General features: G+C 35.9%; 2 protein-coding genes and 1 non-coding gene across 3 annotated transcripts; 2 read left to right on the top strand and 1 right to left on the bottom strand.

Annotated features, from left to right (window-relative positions):
- Positions 1-53: 53 nt before the first annotated feature.
- Positions 54-14,551, top strand: LOC143616526 (DNA repair protein RAD5A-like). Its single transcript, XM_077089334.1, has 20 exons — positions 54-688; positions 758-891; positions 975-1,110; positions 1,201-1,254; positions 1,346-1,492; positions 1,596-1,747; positions 2,614-2,698; positions 2,885-3,115; positions 3,932-4,078; positions 4,166-4,321; positions 4,971-5,038; positions 5,272-5,394; positions 5,488-5,587; positions 5,681-5,793; positions 11,670-11,945; positions 12,760-12,960; positions 13,064-13,157; positions 13,243-13,314; positions 13,403-13,501; positions 14,140-14,551. Exons 1-20 carry the CDS (start codon positions 176-178, stop codon positions 14,260-14,262), a joined length of 3,024 nt encoding a protein of 1,007 aa, XP_076945449.1. The 5' UTR covers positions 54-175; the 3' UTR covers positions 14,263-14,551.
- Positions 14,552-17,182: 2,631 nt separating this feature from the next.
- TRNAL-UAA (transfer RNA leucine (anticodon UAA)) lies at positions 17,183-17,265 on the bottom strand. Its single transcript has one exon. It is a non-coding gene; the product is annotated as a tRNA-Leu (tRNA).
- Positions 17,266-19,357: 2,092 nt separating this feature from the next.
- LOC143616519 (DNA repair protein RAD5A-like) lies at positions 19,358-22,259 on the top strand. The gene is made up of 6 exons (XM_077089328.1): positions 19,358-19,653; positions 20,470-20,670; positions 20,774-20,867; positions 20,953-21,024; positions 21,113-21,211; positions 21,848-22,259. The coding sequence occupies exons 1-6, from the start codon at positions 19,358-19,360 to the stop codon at positions 21,968-21,970; spliced, it is 885 nt and encodes a 294-aa protein (XP_076945443.1). The 3' UTR covers positions 21,971-22,259.
- Positions 22,260-23,756: the final 1,497 nt, after the last annotated feature.

Below are 23,756 nucleotides of genomic sequence, written 5' to 3'. Positions count from 1 at the left end.
ATAAAGCGCCCTATTATCAAACCCTAAACCCCTATTCTTCCCGCAAACACTCATCAAATTCTCACACGATGCACAACAACCACGTGAATTCATAATCAATTGGCGCTTATTATTTATTCAATTAGGTCTAGGGTTTAACAAATTCCCCTGCTTCCAATCAACAGATACACCCAACATGGGGAGCAAAATCACCGATGAGCTGATCACAACCGTCCAATCCATCGTCGGTCCAGAGTATTCCAAAATGGACGTAGTCAGAGCTCTTCACATGGCCAATAACGACGCCACCGCCGCAATCAACATCATATTCGACACCCCGAGCTTCAAGCGATCCGAAACCCCCAAAATTTCAAAAGTTTCAAGCCCTAATGTTACTGCAATTGCGAATAATAATGTCAATCGTATTGTAAATGAAGAGCCGAGTACAAGCAAGTCAACGGAGATTAAAGTTAAGACTGGAAACGACGTCGTTGGGAGTAGTAAGTGGTGGTTTGTGGGCTGTGCTGACGTGGCAGGGTTGTCTACATGTAAAGGGAATAAGATTAAAGCTGGTGATGGAGTGAATTTTACGTTTCCGCCCGAGAGGTTTTTGACCGGGCCGTCACCGGGGAAATTTGGTGGCGGGCGTGGTAGGCAGCCGGCCGCGTGTTCGGAGATTGTGAGGTTTTCTACGTCAGCTTCCTGGGAGGTATCTGTTAGTTAACAGTTGATTGTTACACATTTAAACTTGATTTTTTTATTAACGAATCGTTGGCAGATTGGTAGGATTCCGAATGAGTGGTCTAGATGTCTTTTGCCTCTTGTGAGAGATAAGAAGATTCAAATTGAAGGTTTTTGTAAATCGGCTCCTGTTAATTTGGGACTTATGGATACTATTAATTTGTCTGTTAGGTATGCAAATGATGTACTTCATTGGCGTATTTAGGTTAATTATGGTCATTTAGATTAATAGTTTGTTTACGTTTGTTTAACAGTGTGTACATTAATAGCTCGATCTTACACAAAAGTCTTCAAACCTCTGTTAAAGTACCCAACACTTCCAATGATGAAACCTCCATACATCCCATTCCAACCTTGTTTCGGTTACTTGGACTCGTTCCATTTAAAAAGGTATTCTTTTCAGAATTTTATTTATGCTTTTTATTTTTAACAAGGATGGTGAAAAGTTTCATTCTTGATTGTTTTTTTTTTTGTATTTAGGCAGAATTTACGCCTAGTGACTTGTACACAAAGAAGAGACCTTTAGATGTAAATGTATGTTCCTTTTTATAACTTATTTTTTATTTTGTAGCATATAGTTATTATGTTTACAGTATATTGCTTATTTATTGTTCTACATAAACAGGACAGTTCTGGTGTTGCTGCTCGATTAATTAATTCTAGCAAAATTAAGGACTCATCTTCCAACGGAACTACAGTTGAAAACGAGGAGATTATCTCAGATAATGATCTTGACAATATTGTTGGTGTTGCAAGTGGCTCCGAGTTAGAAGTATTTTTTTAACTTTATTATATGATGAATAATTATATTATCATAGTGACTTAATGCATTGTATACGATCTGAAAACGTTTATAAATACATTATTTGTTTTAGGAAATGGAATCTCCAAGTGCTTTAATGTGTGATCTTCGCCCTTATCAAAAGCAAGCACTTCATTGGATGGTTAATTTGGAGAAGGGACCTTCTGTTGATGATGCAGCTACAACTCTTCATCCATGTTGGGATGCTTATCACCTTGCAGACAAGTATATCTTTTTTCATGCAAAATGGGCAGGTCAAACGGGTTGGGTTGGCTTGCAGAAACCTTTTTTGATGTATTATAAATAGTTAATGTCTTAAATATGGCTATAATGTTATTATGTTAGTAATCTAAATCTTTGATTAAGGAACGTGGGATGTTATATACATGAATAATACACTTTGTACGGCTACAAACCTTTTGAACCATTTGACCTGTTATTTTTCTTGTAGGGGTGTAAACATGTCGAGTCAAGCCTGAGCTCGGGCTCGTCTAGGCTTTAGCTTGGCTTGTTTAACTTATGAGGGCTCGATCTTGGCTTGTTTCAAGTTCTATCTAAAGCTCGAGCTTGGCTTTTGAGTAGTTTTTCAATCTCAAGCTTGGTTTGGGCTTAGTACATGTATAACTATATATATATATATATTATTTAGTTTTATAAAAAATTTATATTTAATAGTAATTATTATATATATATGTTTCTAATATATTAAATAAAAGTTATAATGTTATATAAATAACAGGCTTGTTTAGGCTTTCAACTCGGCTTGAGCTTGATATGAAGCTCGGGCTAATTTATTAAACAACTTTATTTAGGCTCAAGCCTCGTTTAAGCTCAACTTGATTCGAGTTTTTAGCGAGCATATCTCGAGTAGCTCACTGGCGGCTTGCAACATTTACACCCCTATTTGTTTGCAGCCATTCTTTTTTCTTTAGGCATGTTTGAGATTTAACATAATCCAAATCAACCTCAATCATAAATAACGGGTCCAAATTTCTAACTCTAATTCCACGTCAAAGTGCACTGGCTGATAGTTAGTTTGTCACATCAACTAAACTTATGTATTTTGCCTTATATTTTGTTCCTTTATGCAGGAGGAAGTTTATAGTTTATGTAAACGCGTTTTCAGGAGAAGCTACAGTAGAGTTTCCTAGCACCCTTCAAATGGCAAGAGGAGGAGTATGTTTCTACTTTCTAGCTTTAATTTTTGTGTTTATTAATAGTTTATTTTCATATAATGAAACTTAGAGGGGTATATTTGAAAGTTTGAACTTTTAATAAGGACATATATGCATTTGGCCCTTGTTTGTTATGTTTTTATAATTTGAGGTGTAGGACTAATTTGTGGTCATAATACATATGAAGATTTTGGCAGATGCAATGGGGCTTGGAAAAACAATAATGACAATATCACTTCTTCTTGCTCATACCGAAAGAGGCGGATCATTAGATAGTGAAAATAAAGAAGCGTCAGATCAATCTCCAAAAAAATTAACTAAATTTTCCGGTTTTGATAAGCTTAAAAAGCAAAAACAGTTGCTTATTGGTGGAGGGAATTTGATCATATGTCCTATGACTCTTATAGGCCAATGGAAGGTAAAACCTTGTATGTTCACACTAAAAGTTGACAATTTTGACTTGCTTAAAAAAACTATCTAAAAAGGAAATGGCTTGAACAAGTTAAAATTTGGTCCAAGTTTGTTTTTTTGGTAATAAAATTTCTTAATGATAATCAAGACATTATTTTTAAATAAAAAAGTGGACAAAAGTGTTAGGGTCAGCCTAATTCAACTCAAATATGTGTTTAAGGGTGTGCATGGGTCGATTTTGGGCTCAAACCGAACCAAATAACGAACAATTGATTTTTAGATTTTTGAAAACCTTTGGTTTCTTTGGTGTTCATGGTGGGTTTGGTTTTGGGAATTTTTGGTTATGTAATTTTGGGCTAATTTTTTTGTTATTTGATAGTTAAATGATTATTACACATCGAGGCCTAAAATTTCTAGGCTTCACCATGTATTCAGTTTTTATAAATTAGTTAACATTCAAAAATGAAGTTTATATGTCATAAATTTAATAGCAAACATCCAAATAAAACGATTTATTCTATGCAAAATTGTTTTTTACAGGTTTGGTTTAGTTAAATAAGTCGATTCGTTTTTACTGGTTTGGTTAGAATTATTTGGGGATGAGTACACGCAAAACAGAAACCGAACCGGAAATGCGGTTCTTCAAAAAACATATAACCAAATCATTGGTTTTGGGCTGAGTTTGGTTAGTTCAGTTCGGTCAGGTGTGTTATTTCAGTTATGGATTGGTTATTTTGGTTTCATGCACACCCTTATGTAAATTTATGAATTATCTTCTATCAAGAAAGATCTAAATTTAGCTTCTTGTTAATATTGCTAATAGGCAGAGATTGAAAGCCATGCTGAACCGGGGTCTTTGTCTATTTATGTTCACTATGGGCAAAGTCGTCCAAAAGATGCCAAAATATTAGCTCAATGTGATGTTGTGTTGACAACATATGGAGTTGTGGCTTCAGAATATTCATCTGAGGTAACCTAGTTGTTTCATTTTATATATTTTCTTTTATAAATGTAAAACTGCTTTCTTTTTCATATTTTCATTATATATTTGTTGTAGAATGCTGAAGAACGTGGTGGCCTTTATTCTGTACGGTGGTTTAGGGTGGTGCTTGATGAGGCACATACCATCAAATCTTCTAAAAGCCAGATTTCACTGGCGGCTGCTACCCTTGTTGCTGATCGGCGGTGGTGTCTTACCGGCACCCCTATTCAAGTATGCAACTTTTTAATAATATAGTTTTTCGATACTTTTGCTTAAATTTGGCAAAAAAGGTGATCGAGTTGGTTGAGTAACCGGTTGATAGAAACCGGAAAATAAAAAGCAGCAAACAATGGAATTGATATTGTAATCCAACTAGTGGACTAAATTTCCAATTTACAGTGATTAAACTGATAACATAGATAGACAATCCAATAAAAATGAAGAACGGGATTACTAATACTACTGCTACCAATGGTCACTGGCTAAACTGTATTACCGGTCAAACCGAATCATTTTAGTACAATTAAAACCAGGTCTGGTTGACCTACAATGCTTTTTATATTTTAAAAAAACGCAAGGGCGTTTTTGTCATTTGGCATGTTTGGACTGGTGTTGGTATAAATGAAACCAGATGTGTATTTTGGTGCCCTCCACATACATATTTGACCCACTAGAGATAAAATAACAACCGTATTCCGTAATCCCAGTGGAGGGTGGGATGTAGGCAAACCTCTATTCATGGGGATAGAGTTGTTTCCAGCGAGACCCTTCACCCTTGGCGTGTTAAAGATAAAATATAATCAGTATACCTTTTTGCATGGTAATTTTTATAACTGATAATTTGCTTAAGATTTTCTGACATGTTATCTTTTCGTTACAGAATAAGTTGGAGGATCTTTTTAGTCTTCTTCGGTTCTTAAGGATTGAACCATGGGGAAGCTGGTCATGGTATGCTTTGTTTTCCTATCATTCTAAACATACGTCTATTTGTACGGTACAAGTTTATTTTATATTTTTATATACATTAGATAGCTTTATGCTACTAGCTTCAAATGGTCACATTTTAAATGCACAAAACCTTTTAAATTGTTTTATTCCAAAGTTTGGATTATGAACGATACAGTATAAATTTTTAATCATAGTTTCACATAATTTGAAAAAATATATATATTTTTAAATAGGTGGAACAAGTTAATCCAAAAACCTTTTGAGGATGGTGATGAGAGAGGCTTAAGTATGGTCCAAAACATTTTAAGGCCAATAATGCTAAGAAGAACTAAGTTCAGCACTGACAAAGAAGGCAGGTTAGGAATTATTAGCATGCTTTTTTTATTTTTCATTTGTTATCTGTAATTTTTATTCTTTATGCGGTATTATTTTGTGTTATTTTGTTGCAGGCCTATATTAGTTCTTCCGCCTGCTGAGATGAAGGTAATATATTGTGAACAAACGGAGACTGAGAAGGATTTTTATGATGCTCTTTTTAAAAGATCCAAGGTATTTTTATTATTGATTAGTAAACTTTGTTGTCTTGACTCTTGATCATGCATCACGTCCTAAATCATAAGCTGTTTGGATGTAATCTTGTAGGTGAAATTTGATCAGTTTGTTGAGCAAGGGCGGGTTCTCCACAACTATGCATCCATTTTAGAATTACTCCTGCGTCTTCGTCAATGTTGTGATCACCCTTTTCTTGTTATGAGGTACGAAGCAACCATTACATACTTTCTTCAATTAATTTCACACACACACACGAGAGTGTTCACAACGTACAAGGGCTTTATGTACTTGTACCTCTTTTTTTCATTAATTTCATACCGCATAATGTACTTATACCTCTTGTTTTAAGTGTTATCAAGAAGATGGTTACATAATCGCCTACTCACTATCTCATTGAGTTTTTAATGCACAACTTACAAGTGCTTTATTCGGTTCTTGCACTTCTCAACATAAAACTGGTTCTAAAAAGAGTGTGTATTATGCATACATTCTTCTTTACGAATGTTTTTTTTTGCGTTGTTTTTAGTATTTAGGATAGTTAATATCTTAATTTTCTAATAAAAAGGGTAATTTAGTCATTTTATAAAAACTTAAATGGAAAAATTTAACAGAAATTAGTGATCGGAACTATCAGTGTTACATGCTTCTGAACAGTACAGACTACCACTGTAATTTTGAAAAGGTGGGGACCAAACATGCAACATGGGCAGACCATAAGGACCATTTGTGTATTTAACTTATATCTTTGTAATATTTGTCGATCTCGTGGTAAATAAAATAAATCCAGTAACTTATAACACTCTAGTTCACTGAATAAACAAATAGTAAAAGTGGAAGACAACATTATTACCTGGAATCATCTCAGTTGCATAATGTTTTCTTTGTTTATCATGTGAAGGGTGTTGCAACTAACTACCATTTTTACATTTCACATAAAATATGTAAAAATTGTTAGTTAATCTTGAATAAAAAGAATAAATTGAATAAATCATGGGTCAATAAAGAGTAATTCTAGGAGGAGTGATCCTAGGAGCAAGATTAGGTTCTGTTATTATTTAGTCTTTATGGCTGAATATTTTGTGTCTTATTTTTAGCAAATTTCCTTTCTTAGTTACCTAGCCTACCTAATATAAAAGGGGCAGTCCTGCAGCATTGTAATCAACACAAACACAAAAATACTTTTGTTTGCTTTCTTTCAAGCAATAAGAATCGGGCTGTCTGTTTTGTTTTCTCTTGTTCTTGATTTGTGGTTTTGATCCAATTGTCTTCAATTGGTATCAGAGCACCAGGTTAAGAGTGTTCAGTTGCTTGAAGGCTCAGTCTTTTTCGACGGACAGAAGAAGAGAGTATCTCAGAAAGCAACAGAAAAGGCATGGCAAATCCAGCAAACCAAGGAGGACCAAGAGAAGCAATCCATGGAGGACCAAGAGAGCATACCTTGTCATTGCAATGCCCGATTTTGACTCCCTCAAACTACACTATCTGGGCTGTCAAAATCAAGGCTATTTTCAATGTACATGGTGTTTGGGAAGCAATCGAACCAAGGGCTGGAGTCGAGGTTGATCCGAAGAAAAACAGCCTTGCGATTGCATACTTGTATCAAGCAATCCCAGAAGAACTAGTTTTGCAGCTTGCTCATCTTGAGCAGGCAAAACAAGTTTGGGATGCTTTGAAGGCAAGATTCATCGGAGCTGAACGAGTTCAACAAGCCCGTTTGGGGCTGTTAGAAACAGAGTTCGAGGCATTGAAGATGAAGGAAAGTGAATCAATAGAAGACTTTGCTGGAAAATTAGGAGAAATCGTATCTAAAACAAACAGCCTTGGAGGGGAGATGGAAGAAAAGAAACTAGTTCGCAAGTTTCTTGGGGCTGTTCCTGATCGGTTTCTACCAATCGTAGCCTCAATCGAACAATTTGCTGATCTGGATACTATGTTATTCCAGGAAGCAATCGGGAGATTGAGAGCCTATGAAGAAAGAATAAAATCAAGTACTAAAGGTGGCGACCAACTCCTATTATCCTATGAAGATTGGCAGAACAGAAACCGCGATCAAAAGGGTTCTGGTCGGGGACGTGGGTCTGCTGGAAGGAGTAATAGAGGCCAAGGGAGAGGCAGAGGTCGATCATCTTCGAATGGTGCGAAAGCTGAAGAACGACAGCATTCAAAGGGGAGGGATAGATCAAACTTGAAATGCTTCCGATGTGATGGGAAGGGCCATTTCTCGTCTGATTGTCCCACAAAACGAAGAGATGAGGCAGCAAATCTTGTACAAGAAGATGGACCAGCACTGTTGATGACAGTTCATTCAGAAAGCAAGAAGGAATTTGTTTTTCTAAATGAAGATAAAGTGATTCCACAGCGGTATGATCAAGAATCAAAGGAAGATCACACATGGTTCCTTGACAATGGTGCAAGCAACCACATGACGGGTAATCGTGCAATCTTTTCCAAACTCAATTTCAACACGGTTGGAAATGTTCGATTTGGAGATGGTTCATACGTGAACATAGAAGGAAAAGGAATGATTATCTTAGCATGCAAGAATGGTGAACAAAAGATTCTTGAAGATGTCTATTACATACCTTATCTAAGAAGTAATATTCTTAGTTTGGGCCAATTTACAGAAATTGGATATTCGGTTCTCATGAAAGATGAGTACTTATGGATGCGAGATGCAGAGGGGAGACTCATCATGAAGGTGCTAAGGTCTTCAAACCGGCTGTACAAGATTGATTTGAAGGTGGCAGATCCGGTTTGTTTGCTGTCAAATTTGAAGGACGAGGTTTGGGTATGGCATGCCCGACTCGGGCATCTCAATTTTGACGCCATAAAGCTGTTAGAAAACAAGAATATGGCAATAGGAGTTCCAAAGATTGAGCACCCAAAACAGGTATGTGATTCTTGTCTTATTGGGAAACAAACTCGAACCCCTTTTCCTAATCAAACAAGTAATCAAGCCAAGAAGCCTCTTGAGCTAATTTATGCAGATGTGTGTGGTCCAATCTCTCCCTCCACAAAAGGTGGAAACCGGTATATGTTTCTAATCGTTGATGATTATAGCCGGTTCATGTGGGCTTATTTGATCAAGACAAAAGATGAAGTCTTTGAATGTTTTAAGAGATTCAAGAATCAAATGGAATTGGAGCTTGAAACAAAAGTTAAGAATTTGAGAACGGATAATGGTGGTGAGTTCGTTTCTCGTGCCTTTGAAGACTTTTGTAATCAAGAGGGGATCACACATCAATTCTCCGCACCATACTCACCACAACAAAATGGTGTGGTGGAGCGTAGAAATAGATCCATTTTGGAGATGACACGGACTATCTTGAAGGCTATGGAACTTCCACAAGATTTATGGGGAGAAGGAATAAGGCACTCTCTCTATATCCTAAATCGAGTTCCTACAAGAGCTTTAAAGGACAAGACACCGTATGAAACTTTAAAGGGCCGAAAACCAAACCTAGATCAACTCAGAATTTTTGGGTGTGTATGTTATGCAAAAATAATGACTACACATCTGAAAAAGCTGGATGATAGAAGCCGAAGACTAGTGCATCTTGGTGTTCAACCAAACACTAAGGCATATCGACTTCTAGATCCAACAACAAATAAGATCTTGGTGAGTAGAGATGTGGTGTTTGAAGAAGATACAAAGTGGGATTGGTCAGAATCATCAAGCAACAGTGCACCAGAAGTTACAGAATTTATTGTGCACACTGATTCTGAAACAGAAGACTTCTCATACTTTGATGCATCTACGGCTGACCTAAACCAGCCATTGGATGATCAGAGTCATGAAGAAAACAATTCTTTTGTTGATTCTTCAACTGGGTCAGATTCCAGCAGCCCCATGATGGCAGTAACAGGTAGAGGACCTATCCTACCAAGGGAACCAACTGATAGTGAAGGCGTGGGAGACCCATCTATGGCTGAAGATGAGGTGTTTGATGACACTCCAATTCGGGGTTATAGATCTATTGGTGAAACTTATGAAAACAGCAACATAAATTTACTCCTAATGGAAAATGAACCCAGAAACTACAATGAAGCTGCAAATAAAAAGGAATGGGAAGTAGCAATGCAGCAAGAATTGAAGTCGATTGAGAAGAATGACACGTGGAAGTTGACTGATCTACCACAAGGTCATAAACCCATCGGTTTGAAATGGGTATTCAAAGTAAAACAAGATGCAAATGGAGCAGTTACAAAACACAAAGCACGCCTGGTCGCAAAGGGGTATGTACAACAGTATGGGGTCGATTTCGAGGAGGTGTTTGCACCGGTTGCAAGAATGGAGACCGTGAGATTGATCCTCGCATTGGCAGCCTACTTTGGGTGGGAAGTACATCATTTGGATGTAAAATCTGCATTCCTCCATGGAGAATTAAAGGAGGAGGTGTATGTAACCCAACCGGAAGGCTTTGTGAAGAAAGGAAAAGAAAACCAAGTCTACAAACTAAGGAAGGCACTCTACGGTTTGAGACAAGCTCCTCGAGCATGGAACACACGCCTAGATAACACCTTAAAGTTGTTGGGTTTCATAAGGTGTAAACATGAGCATGCTGTGTACAAAAGGGTGACAAACAAACAATTGTTAATTGTGGGAGTGTACGTAGACGACATGATTGTCACCGGGGGGAGACAATCAGATATAGCAACTTTCAAGAAGGAAATGGAAGGCCGTTTTGAAATGAGTGATCTAGGATTACTCCAATATTACCTTGGCATCGAGGTAAGCCAAGGAAGTTGTGGCATATCTATAAAACAAGCTGGGTACGCTCGCAAACTACTGAATCTAGCAGGACTTGCAGATTGCAATGCAACAAAGTTTCCTATGGAGCCTGGTTTGAAGCTGTCAAAGAAAGATGTTGGAGCTGAAGTTGATGCAACCGAGTATAGGAAACTGGTGGGGAGTCTTCGGTACTTAACCCACACCAGACCAGACTTGAGCTACTCAGTTGGGTTCGTAAGTCGTTTCATGCAATCGCCACAACAAACACATATGCAAGCTGTCAAACACATTTTAAGATATGTTAAAGGGTCGACTGAACTTGGGATACACTATCCTAAGAATGGCAGCAAGGAAATTCTCGGCTTTAGTGACAGCAGTCACATGACCGATCTAGATGATGGTAAGAGCACAACAGGCCTTTTCTTTTTCAATAATGCACCGGTAGCATGGAACTCTCAGAAACAGAACACTGTAGCTTTATCCTCGTGTGAAGCTGAATTTATGGCAGCCGCTACCGCAACTTGCCAAGCACTTTGGTTGAGAGGCTTACTTGCTGAGATAACAGGCTGGAAGGAAGAAATGGTGACCATGAAAGTTGATAACCAATCCGCCATAGCACTTATGAAGAATCCGGTGTTTTACGGAAGGAGCAAACACATTAACACGCGCTACCATTTCATACGGGAGTGCATTGAGAAAGAGGAGATAAAGGTTGAACACATCAGTGGGAAGTTGCAGAAGGCAGACATTCTTACAAAAGCTTTGCCAAGGCAACAATTTGCTGAAATGAAAGAGCTGTTGGGAATGAAGATTATTCAAGATTAAAGGGGAGATTGTTAGTTAATCTTGAATAAAAAGAATAAATTGAATAAATCATGGGTCAATAAAGAGTAATTCTAGGAGGAGTGATCCTAGGAGCAAGATTAGGTTCTGTTATTATTTAGTCTTTATGGCTGAATATTTTGTGTCTTATTTTTAGCAAATTTCCTTTCTTAGTTACCTAGCCTACCTAATATAAAAGGGGCAGTCCTGCAGCATTGTAATCAACACAAACACAAAAATACTTTTGTTTGCTTTCTTTCAAGCAATAAGAATCGGGCTGTCTGTTTTGTTTTCTCTTGTTCTTGATTTGTGGTTTTGATCCAATTGTCTTCAAAAATAAGCCCAACTACTTATAACAGTATGTTCCAATAAATAAACAAATATGAAAACAATGCTATTACTGTGACTAATCTCAATGCAGAATATATTTTTGTTGTCTATTCAATGAAACAGTCAATTATAGCTAACTGCCATTATTTTGTTATTATATAATTTGTAATTTCTGATGAACATTGGTTTTGACAGTCGAGGGGATACTCAGGAGTTTTCAGATTTGGGTAAATTGGCCAAACGATTTCTTAAAGGCGGTAAAGAAACCATGGAAGAAGGTAAAGAAATGCCTTCAAAAGCTTACATACAGGAAGTTGTGAAGGGGTTACAAAAGGGAGAAGAGGTAGAATGCCCTATTTGTCTTGAAGGTTTTGAAGACGCAGTTTTGACACCGTGTGCTCATCGTTTATGTCGTGAATGTCTTTTATCAAGCTGGAGAAACTCTAATTCAGGCCTTTGTCCTGTTTGTAGGTATCTTTTAAGATAAAGCTTGTTTTTCCCTTTATTTTGGAGGTGATAATTTGTTTCCCAGTTGGACTTTATTTTATCACAAATGGGTCGATTTGGTGTCCGCTAATTTCAAACGGATCGAAAGTTCAAAAGTCATCTATTTGTTCATGAGACTAAACCTCTTGAATTTGTTATACTAAAAGAATTGGCTAAGGGCCTAGGGGTGTGCATGGGTCGGTTTGGGGTCAAACAAAACCAAAAACCTTGGAAACCGTTCAATATTGATATTTTTGGTTTCGGTTTTTTAGATATTGTCATCTAGGCGTGAATTTTTTGGGCCAAAAAATTGGACCAAATTTATAAAATCAGGCCTAAAATTCTTTTGTTACTTATTATTTAACTGATTATTATGCATTTGGGCTAAATGTTTGTGTTGCACTATTTATTAAGTTCCTGTAAATTACTTGCAATTCAAAAGTAAAAATCCATAAATTTGCTTCAGTTTTAACTACACGCAAAACCAAAACTGAACTGAAAGTTCAGTTTTTGAAACATAAACCAATGCTTTTGTTTGAGTTGAATTATTTTGGTACGGTTTTTTTGGTTCTGGATGTTTTTTAAGTTTCAAACACACCCCTAAAATTGGTAAATGTTCTGCATTGCGATTGAAGTGGATTATGTGATGTAGAATAAATCTTTTACTCGAATAATAAAAATAAAATAAATAAATAAAACGCTGTGTGATAATTGTGAATCAGATAAGAGGTTTATTAGATAATTGGCATATTGTTTTCGTTATCATCTGTTAATGTAAACAATTACGTTCATCTGGCAGAAAGACGGTGAGCAAACAGGAACTGATTACAGCACCAACCGACAGTCGGTTTAGAGTTGATATAGAAAAAAATTGGGTGGAATCATCAAAAGTTTCTGCATTGTTGCGTGATTTGGAAACTCTTCGGTCATTAGGGTCCAAAAGCATTGTGTTTAGTCAATGGACCGCCTTTTTAGACCTTTTACAGGTCCCCCTTTCAAGGTAACCATCAATATTATGAAATTTGTAAACTTTATTTATTAATATTTAACTACCATAATTAAGTTTTTTGATCTTAACTAATTCTTGTAAAACATGTGTTCAGGAATAGCATTTCATTTCTTCGCCTTGATGGGACTCTAAATCAACAGCAACGTGAGAAGGTCATAAAGCAGTTTTCAGAAGAAAGTGACATTATGGTGTGTTTCTATTACAAATAAAAACATTAATGCTATATAAATTTTTCTAAGTTCTATAACATCACATTATTATTAATGTTTGTAGGTATTGTTAATGTCATTGAAAGCCGGAGGAGTTGGAATCAATCTTACTGCGGCATCTAATGCATTTGTCATGGTACTCACTTATGCATGTCTTGTGTATTATTATTGTACCAACATTTTTTAAAGGTGGAAATTTGTCATGTTTTTAATTTATTTTTTAGGATCCTTGGTGGAATCCTGCTGTTGAGGAACAAGCTGTCATGCGCATCCACAGGATTGGACAAACGAAAAGTGTTTCTATCAAACGTTTTATCGTGAAGGTATACTTTTCACGTGAAAGCCTGAAATAACATGTCTGTGCTGTAAGTTGTTTTTATATTATGATTTTTGCATGTAATATATTATTATGTAGTTATTTTTTTAAAATTCTGAGTAATTTCGTTCTTCAGGTATGTACCAATTTACAGGTTGTGCCCTTAAAACTAATCTAATTACAAAAAAAAATTCTTTATTTGAAAAGCTGCAACACATTACGACTTTTTCACTAAATTCTTTAACGTATACTGTTAACTTTTTACAAAAATGGCCAGTATGCCCTTGTGCCTAAACAGAAAAATGTGTAATTTTCACACTTATTTTCTTTTTTATTTTTTTGAGAGGGGTAAATAGGTAATTTTCATAAAATGTGTTTTTCATTATAGGCTCGAGCTTCTTTAAGCTTGGCCTGATTCAGCTTTTAGCGAGCTGATATCGAGTGGCTCAGCTCGTTTACACCCGTATCTCTAAATATATTAAAAGAGGTGTAAACAGTAAAACAAGTTGATCTTCTTTGTTGCAACGGAAATGAAACTATATTGTGATGTTTTATAATTTAAACACACATCGAAACATTGCATCATAAGTTTAGTATAGGATTAGATCTTGTTCACTTGTACTTAAAACTTGATTTAATATGTAGGGTACGGTTGAGGAAAGAATGGAAGCGGTTCAAGCACGTAAACAAAGGATGATTTCTGGGGCCTTAACAGACCAGGAAGTTCGAACAGCACGTATTGAGGAACTTAAGATGCTATTTACATAATTGGGTCTGATCTGGTTCACATCTGGTGACCTATGTGGGTTCGTATTTACCTATCATTTGGCGTTTTGTGGTCTTGTATACGAGCAATGGTCAACTTTTGTTGAACCTGGCTTGGTTCACCGATTGAGTACACACGCAGACAGACAAGGCTAGTAAGTGTAAAGCACTATACAGAGCGGTTGTAATCTAGCTTTAGTTTGTAAGGTTAGTTATATGTGATTTTTGTACCGATTTCAATTTGTGACATGGTTTCGATAAACTATATGTAATTCTTGATAATTTTGAAGTGAAAGTTGCTTTTGTGATGCACTAGGATGTTACTTTATTTATATGTTCTTGTTTCATTTGTTTAGAACTTGGAAGTAAAAGATGGGGACCAAGACATATCTTCACTCAATGATCTCATACTTCATGTATTATATTTTTAACGGTATAAAAAGAATAACAAAATTACGAACACCTTAGAATTTACACATTTTAAGCAAGGTTTATTGGATTTTAATAATCTTTATTGAATGGTATTGACCGATAATGATTTTTATTTATTTTATTACTGATGCAAAAACCGAATGCTTTAATTATTGCATTAATGTTCCAAAAGAAAAGGTAACATTGATGATATTGTTGTCAAGATCACTATATTGCTTGAAATTGTTCACGAGCTGAAGTTGCAAATAAACATCCCATCGCAAAAGAAAGGATAATAAATATTTTCTTATTCTGATAGCTCATGTAGAAGACTCTTAGACTCGGTTAATGTACTTTCTACCATAGTTAGTAAATCATATCGTGTTGTGTTAAAGGAGTCAAGCATGGCACCGCACATTTAACTAAATGTGTCATTCACTTTTCTTAAATAATAACTTGAACATGAATATTAAGCAGTCTATATGACACGCCATGTTTAACATTATTAAATTTAGCCATTTCAATAACATGGCACGCTTAACATAATTATTTACATATTTCACTAACTATGGTTAAATAATAATAAGGCACGGTTAAGTTAACAATATATGTGATAAAACTAACATATACTAGAATTAATATTTAGAGTTCTTATATATTATAAATATAAAACTATAAACTATGCGGTTATAATAAATGGCAAAAAAAATTTCTTAAATGAATTTAACATGATGACTTAAATGTGCTATGGTTGCGGTCAATGGGATAAGCGGATTGACCCGTCTCTTTAATCGTGCCATTAATAATTGACTTGTTTACCCAATCACTAACGTGTTTAACTCAGTGTCAAGGCATATCATGTTAATGAGTCATGTCAAAGATTGTCAGCCCTACTTTCTACTATCAGAATCGAGAGTCGGAACATAATGAAGTGTTGATCATCATTATGAATCATGACGGGTTACCATTATGGTTCAAAAAGTTTCTTGGTATGGGGCCATAAGTTCATTACCACAAGCGTAGTACTCGAAAATAATGACACCAATGGATTTTATTATTGTTGGCCGGCCATCATGTAGTGTCTACACACAAGAAAAAATCTAAACAAAGTTATAAGTTATTAATTGTTGAGGTGGCAAGATGAGCGGTCCATGAACACGATTGAAATAGGTTGTTGGATGGACGTTTTGCAGCGGCTTTGGCATAGAAAATTAGAAATGAACATTATCTAAACATTAGAAAGATAATCATAACCAACTTAAACTCTATGTAATTCAAATTAATAATTGGATTTTATTAATTTCCTTCCAACCACCTCTTTAGAGTTTGTCGTACCACCCTTGTACTTTCTCACACCAATCATTTTGGCCCTTCGAATTTATGTCACGTTTTTCACAATAGACTCGGTAATAGTGAGATCAAAGAAACTTGGGAGATTCAGTTAAGTGTTCATGAACATAAAATCGTTCAAAGCCCCCCACCCCCACATACTTATAGTTAAATCCAAGGGCTAACTTTTTTTTTCTTGAATGGTAAAAAAGTTGTACCCTAGGAAGTGATACCTTATCATTTGGAAAAGTAAAACCTTATTCAATACCTTGTCACGATATATATATCCAAAAGCTAACTAATAAAAGATAAATATAAATAAAAAATATACCCAATAAAAGGGATTAACAAATTAACTCTAAATTCAAACATAAAGATTATGATCAACAACATCATCTCACCATATTCTAATCACATGCACGGGTCCATCTAGATCAAAACCCATGTTCTCGGTGACGGTTTCAAGCCTGTCTTCGTTCTCAATAAGCTCCTTATCATCAGAAATTTTTAAATAATCATCTATAACTTATTAACATTGTAAATAAACATTTTCTAAAACTCCACATTACAAACTTTGAAATTAAAGAGTGAGTTATAAGTTTATGAAAGGTCAAGCTTTTTTTTCTTTAAATTAATGCTCCGTTGATTAATCACCTTATAGTCTCTAATTCTTTGTTTCTATACCATGTTTGAAAGTTCTTTTTCCTATACATAAAAAGTAATAATATAATTGATGCAACGAAATTTCGCAAGTCTTTCATAATAAATTTTCAAATGGTGGAGCCTACTTGACTTGGTCTACTTTTAATTAGCCTAATTATGCACCTTCTATATAAACCCAACCATATATCCAACTTGAACACAACCACAAAATATCTTCCTTTCTCTCATTCTTTGCAATCCTAGCAGCCCTACAACTGGCTGCAGCTGTGGACTACACGGTCACCAACACGGCTGCAGCAACCCCTGGTGGTGTGAGGTTCACCAATGAGATCGGTGTCGAATACACCACCCAAACTCTAGGCTCGGCCACAAACTTCATATGGACCACATTCCAACAAAACACTGAAACCGACAAAAAGAATGTAGCAAGCGTAAACGTGTTCATAGATGGCGTTGCGTATACCTCAAACGACGAGATTCATGTAAACGCAAATTACATTCAAGGATATTCTGGTGATATTGGTGGCTGTGGGGTTCGAACACACGCGCACTTATGTGCGGAAGATCTTAAGTCTTCCCCCTTAACCTCTCGGGCAAACCACCTCTTTGTTGTTATCATCATCAATATTATTACTATTATTTATCAAACTAACATTTTTATATCTGCAAATAGAAGCATCCAGAAAGAACTCCAGGTGTCAGTTATAACAAACTTATATAAATAATAATAATAATAATAACTTGTCATCTATCACCTCACTCTGCATACAAAACTGAAACCCTAGATCAATCCAGTGCTTGATTTCCTCATCAATCAATGGCGGAACATTTAGCTTCAATATTCGGTACGGAGAAAGACAGAGTGAATTGCCCGTTTTACTTCAAAATCGGAGCTTGCAGACACGGCGATCGTTGTTCTAGACTCCACACTAAACCTAGCGTTAGCCCCACGTTATTATTGTCCAACATGTATCAGCGACCTGATATGATCACCCCTGGGGTTGATGCGCAAGGAAACCCTATTGATCCCAGAAAAATACAAGATCACTTCGAGGCATGTAACTCTTAACTTAATTGTTTCAGTCAATTGGTTTCAGTTGTAGTTACTAATTAGGGTGTGCATGGTTAGCCGGTTTGGTAATTAGGTTTGTGTCGGTTTTCGGCTTAAACTGAACCCGAAATAACCCAAATTAGGTGAGAGGTTCCGTTAATGTCCCAATTCCATCTTCATGATTAGATTCAACGTCAAATGAGAAACTGACATGAGGCTTCAAGTCGACACGACGATGAGATTTGAGCTCAATTTCATCTTGACGATGAGATTTTGATGTCATGTGTCAGTTTCTCATTCGAAGCTGAATCTCAGGTTATGCGTAGTGGGGCGACATTGGAGGGCGATGGGGGTGGGGGGGATGAATATTTGTCGCCTGCGAAGTTTGAGAAAATATTATAATTTTATTGTTGTGTGTGATATATATATGTATATGTGTATGGGGCTACAACACCATTACACCCACAAAACAAAAACCTACCCTTTGCTAAATGACGCCACATGTCACGAAACGCCCCATTTTGTAGCCCTGCCACTACGCATAGCCTAATAGTGAAGATACGGGCTTCACGGGCCATTTTTGGAACATCTCTCTCTCCTCATTTGGGTTATTTTGGGAATTTTTCCAAAAATGAAACTTCAATATTGGAATTTTTGACAGTTGGATTTCGATTTTTTCGGTTTTGTTAGTAGAGAAAAATTTTGGCCAAAAAAAATAAATTTGGGCTAAATTTTGAGTTGCTTAAGATAATATATTGAAAATGAAAATTTAGAAGTTCGGTTTTGTTTAGTGTTTTCGGTTTTTATTACACGCAAACCACACTGTCAGTTTTTCTTTCGGTTGTGTTTTTTCGATTTCGGTCTCATACACACCCCTAGATGTAATTAGGGTATGGATTTTGAAGCCATGTGTCACTTTCTCATTAGACGTTGAACCTCCTCACTTGGGTTATTTGGGATTTGGGAATTTTACCAAACTGAAACTTCAATATTGGGATTTTTGAAAGTTGGGTTTCGTTTTTTTCGGTTTTGCCATTAGAGAAAATAATATATAGAAAATAAAAATTTAGAAATTCGGTTTTGTTTAGTGTTTTCGGTTTTTATTACATGCAAACCAAATCGTCAGTTTTTATTTTGGTTGGGTTTTTTCGATTTCTGATCTGGTTATTTGGGTCTCATACTCACTCCTAGATGTAATTAGGGTATATTCAAGCTATGAGGTTTTGAGCTTTTATTTTATTTTATTAAATTTTAGGATTTCTATGAAGATCTGTTTGAGGAGCTGAACAAGTATGGGGAAATAAAATAAATCCAGTAACTTATAACACTCTAGTTCACTGAATAAACAAATAGTAAAAGTGGAAGACAACATTATTACCTGGAATCATCTCAGTTGCATAATGTTTTCTTTGTTTATCATGTGAAGGGTGTTGCAACTAACTACCATTTTTACATTTCACATAAAATATGTAAAAATAAGCCCAACTACTTATAACAGTATGTTCCAATAAATAAACAAATATGAAAACAATGCTATTACTGTGACTAATCTCAATGCAGAATATATTTTTGTTGTCTATTCAATGAAACAGTCAATTATAGCTAACTGCCATTATTTTGTTATTATATAATTTGTAATTTCTGATGAACATTGGTTTTGACAGTCGAGGGGATACTCAGGAGTTTTCAGATTTGGGTAAATTGGCCAAACGATTTCTTAAAGGCGGTAAAGAAACCATGGAAGAAGGTAAAGAAATGCCTTCAAAAGCTTACATACAGGAAGTTGTGAAGGGGTTACAAAAGGGAGAAGAGGGAGAATGCCCTATTTGTCTTGAAGCTTTTGAAGATGCAGTTTTGACACCGTGTGCTCATCGTTTATGTCGTGAATGTCTTTTATCAAGCTGGAGAAACTCTAATTCAGGCCTTTGTCCTGTTTGTAGGTATCTTTTAAGATAAAGCTTGTTTTTCCCTTTATTTTGGAGGTGATAATTTGTTTCCCAGTTGGACTTTATTTTATCACAAATGGGTCGATTTGGTGTCCGCTAATTTCAAACGGATCGAAAGTTCAAAAGTCATCTATTTGTTCATGAGACTAAACCTCTTAAATTTGTTATACTAAAAGAATTGGCTATAGGGCCTAGGGGTGTGCATGGGTCGGTTTGGGGTCAAACATAACCAAAAACCTTGGAAACCGTTCAATATTGATATTTTTGGTTTCGGTTTTTTTAGATATTGTCATCTAGGCGTGAATTTTTTGGGCCAAAAAATTGGACCAAATTTATAAAATCAGGCCTAAAATTCTTTTGTTACTTATTATTTAACTGATTATTATGCATTTGGGCTAAATGTTTGTGTTGCACTATTTATTAAGTTCCTGTAAATTACTTGCAATTCAAAAGTAAAAATCCATAAATTTGCTTCAGTTTTAACTACACGCAAAACGAAAACTGAACTGAAAGTTCAGTTTTTGAAACATAAACCAATGCTTTTGTTTGAGTTGAATTATTTTGGTACGGTTTTTTTGGTTCTGGATGTTTTTTAAGTTTCAAACACACCCCTAAAATTGGTAAATGTTCTGCATTGCGATTGAAGTGGATTATGTGATGTAGAATAAATCTTTTACTCGAATAATAAAAATAAAATAAATAAATAAAACGCTGTGTGATAATTGTGAATCAGATAAGAGGTTTATTAGATAATTGGCATATTGTTTTCGTTATCATCTGTTAATGTAAACAATTACGTTCATCTGGCAGAAAGACGGTGAGCAAACAGGAACTGATTACAGCACCAACCGACAGTCGGTTTAGAGTTGATATAGAAAAAAATTGGGTGGAATCATCAAAAGTTTCTGCATTGTTGCGTGATTTGGAAACTCTTCGGTCATTAGGGTCCAAAAGCATTGTGTTTAGTCAATGGACCGCCTTTTTAGACCTTTTACAGGTCCCCCTTTCAAGGTAACCATCAATATTATGAAATTTGTAGACTTTATTTATTAATATTTAACTACCATAATTAAGTTTTTTGATCTTAACTAATTCTTGTAAAACATGTGTTCAGGAATAGCATTTCATTTCTTCGCCTTGATGGGACTCTAAATCAACAGCAACGTGAGAAGGTCATAAAGCAGTTTTCAGAAGAAGGTGACATTATGGTGTGTTTCTATTACAAATAAAAACATTAATGCTATATAAATTTTTCTAAGTTCTATAACATCACATTATTATTAATGTTTGTAGGTATTGTTAATGTCATTGAAAGCCGGAGGAGTTGGAATCAATCTTACTGCGGCATCTAATGCATTTGTCATGGTACTCACTTATGCATGTCTTGTGTATTATTATTGTACCAACATTTTTTAAAGATGGAAATTTGTCATGTTTTTAATTTATTTTTTAGGATCCTTGGTGGAATCCTGCTGTTGAGGAACAAGCTGTCATGCGCATCCACAGGATTGGACAAACGAAAAGTGTTTCTATCAAACGTTTTATCGTGAAGGTATACTTTTCACGTGAAAGCCTGAAATAACATGTCTGTGCTGTAAGTTGTTTTTATATTATGATTTTTGCATGTAATATATTATTATGTAGTTATTTTTTTAAAATTCTGAGTAATTTCGTTCTTCAGGTATGTACCAATTTACAGGTTGTGCCCTTAAACTAATCTAATTACAAAAAAAATTCTTTATTTGAAAAGCTGCAACACATTACGACTTTTTCACTAAATTCTTTAACGTATACTGTTGACTTTTTACAAAAATGGCCAGTATGCCCTTGTGCCTAAACAGAAAAATGTGTAATTTTCACACTTATTTTCTTTTTTATTTTTTTGAGAGGGGTAAATAGGTAATTTTCACAAAATGTGTTTTTCATTATAGGCTCGAGCTTCTTTAAGCTCGGCCTGATTCAGCTTTTAGCGAGCTGATATCGAGTGGCTCAGCTCGTTTACACCCGTATCTCTAAATATATTAAAAGAGGTGTAAACAGTAAAACAAGTTAATCTTCTTTGTTGCAACGGAAATGAAACTATATTGTGATGTTTTATAATTTAAACACACATCGAAACATTGCATCATAAGTTTAGTATAGGATTAGATCTTGTTCACTTGTACTTAAAACTTGATTTAATATGTAGGGTACGGTTGAGGAAAGAATGGAAGCGGTTCAAGCACGTAAACAAAGGATGATTTCTGGGGCCTTAACAGACCAGGAAGTTCGAACAGCACGTATTGAGGAACTTAAGATGCTATTTACATAATTGGGTCTGATCTGGTTCACATCTGGTGACCTATGTGGGTTCGTATTTACCTATCATTTGGCATTTTGTGGTCTTGTATACGAGCAATGGTCAACTTTTGTTGAACCTGGCTTGGTTCACCGATTGAGTACACACGCAGACAGACAAGGCTAGTAAGTGTAAAGCACTATACAGAGCGGTTGTAATCTAGCTTTAGTTTGTAAGGTTAGTTATATGTGATTTTTGTACCGATTTCAATTTGTGACATGGTTTCGATAAACTATATGTAATTCTTGATAATTTTGAAGTGAAAGTTGCTTTTGTGATGCACTAGGATGTTACTTTATTTATATGTTCTTGTTTCATTTGTTTAGAACTTGGAAGTAAAAGATGGGGACCAAGACATATCTTCACTCAATGATCTCATACTTCATGTATTATATTTTTAACGGTATAAAAAGAATAACAAAATTACGAACACCTTAGAATTTACACATTTTAAGCAAGGTTTATTGGATTTTAATAATCTTTATTGAATGGTATTGACCGATAATGATTTTTATTTATTTTATTACTGATGCAAAAACCGAATGCTCCGAATGCTTTATTTATTTTAGTTTTACTCATTCATCCTCTTTCAATCAAAACGCAAACTGTTACTGCCACCGTAACCGCCGTTAACTGGTCATCTGAATTCACTTATTCCGATTTGTGTTAAAGAGATAACCGATACTAAGGATTTTCACCCAAAAACTTTGATTTTCGGTTTGCCCGGCCAACCGCTCACCAACTACCGTCTCTCCGACCGACGATAAGTACAAAGGCAAGGAAGGTTTGCTCTTTTTTTGCAGGCCCAGAATACCGTTTCTCCGGCGATACACTCAGTTGTGTTACCGTTTCTCCGGCGAATCACCGAGCGACGATACGTACAAAGGGTCAAACACCTGAAAACCATCTCGACACAGCGACTCTTTTTTTGTCTCTGTTTTTGCACTAAATCTTGATCTCCGGAAAATCGAGCCGAGATCTAGTGTTTACCGGAGAGCGTCGAACTACAAGTTGCAAGTCCAGACGACCGGCCAACCGAAGCTTCACACCGAAAAGACATCCCCGGAAAGATTTTTAGTTGGGCTCCTTCCCGGATTCAGGCGACCAACATTTGGGGGGATTTGGTTTCTTTTCTCAGAATCTGACGACTGATTGTTGGCAGCTTCTTGGATCTTAGCTGATTCACCCTCTGCCGCCACCGTAACACGTCGCCGGAGCTCCGTCGTCGCCGCCGCTCAACGCCGCCGCCGCCGAAACTCAAGGGTTGTAGATTGTGTCACGTTTCTAGCTTATTCTCGTTAGCTCACGGTGTCTCATCCCGGTTTCAACATTGGTGACTTGCTAAAATCCCGGTGAGATCGTTTCATATCTTTTATTTTTGTTGGCAATAGGCCTTGATGCTGCTAGAGTAGTCAGTCCAATTTATCTGTTACTGTGTTCCGTGTGTCTATTATTATTATTATTAGTTTTTGTTACTACTATTATTATTATTATTATTATTATTATTAGTGATTTGGTGTTCTATTGCTTGTGTTTGTGTGATTAGTTGCAACCATAGAGCGTAGGAACCATGACTATTACCTGAGACCATGTCCTGAATCGAGGGGTGTAGGAAAGAGTAAAGATAGGGAGCGTATATTGCGTTTGGCTTCTTGGAATGTAGGAACATTAAATGGTAAGTTGTTAGAATTGGTAGATGTGCTTAAAAGACGTAGGGTTCAGATAGCATGCCTCCAGGAGACTAAGTGGAAAGGACATA

The sequence above is a fragment of the Bidens hawaiensis genome, unplaced genomic scaffold (assembly GCF_021521415.1).
Source record: "Bidens hawaiensis isolate Kalapana, Puna unplaced genomic scaffold, B.hawaiensis_p1.1 tig00047723_1, whole genome shotgun sequence".
Classification (NCBI taxonomy): domain Eukaryota; kingdom Viridiplantae; phylum Streptophyta; class Magnoliopsida; order Asterales; family Asteraceae; genus Bidens; species Bidens hawaiensis.
This window is presented reverse-complemented; position numbering and strand designations above follow the sequence as displayed.

Coding starts and splice junctions, on each gene's coding strand:
- LOC143616526 (XM_077089334.1), top strand. CDS start 176: ATGGGGAGCAAAATCACCGATGAGCTGATCACAACCGTCCAATCCATC. Junction 1,493..1,595: donor CAAGTGGCTCCGAGTTAGAA/GTATTTTTTTAA, acceptor TATTTGTTTTAG/GAAATGGAATCTCCAAGTGC. Junction 13,315..13,402: donor CATCTAATGCATTTGTCATG/GTACTCACTTAT, acceptor TTTATTTTTTAG/GATCCTTGGTGGAATCCTGC.
- LOC143616519 (XM_077089328.1), top strand. CDS start 19,358: ATGAACATTGGTTTTGACAGTCGAGGGGATACTCAGGAGTTTTCAGAT. Junction 19,654..20,469: donor GGCCTTTGTCCTGTTTGTAG/GTATCTTTTAAG, acceptor TTCATCTGGCAG/AAAGACGGTGAGCAAACAGG. Junction 21,212..21,847: donor TCAAACGTTTTATCGTGAAG/GTATACTTTTCA, acceptor TTTAATATGTAG/GGTACGGTTGAGGAAAGAAT.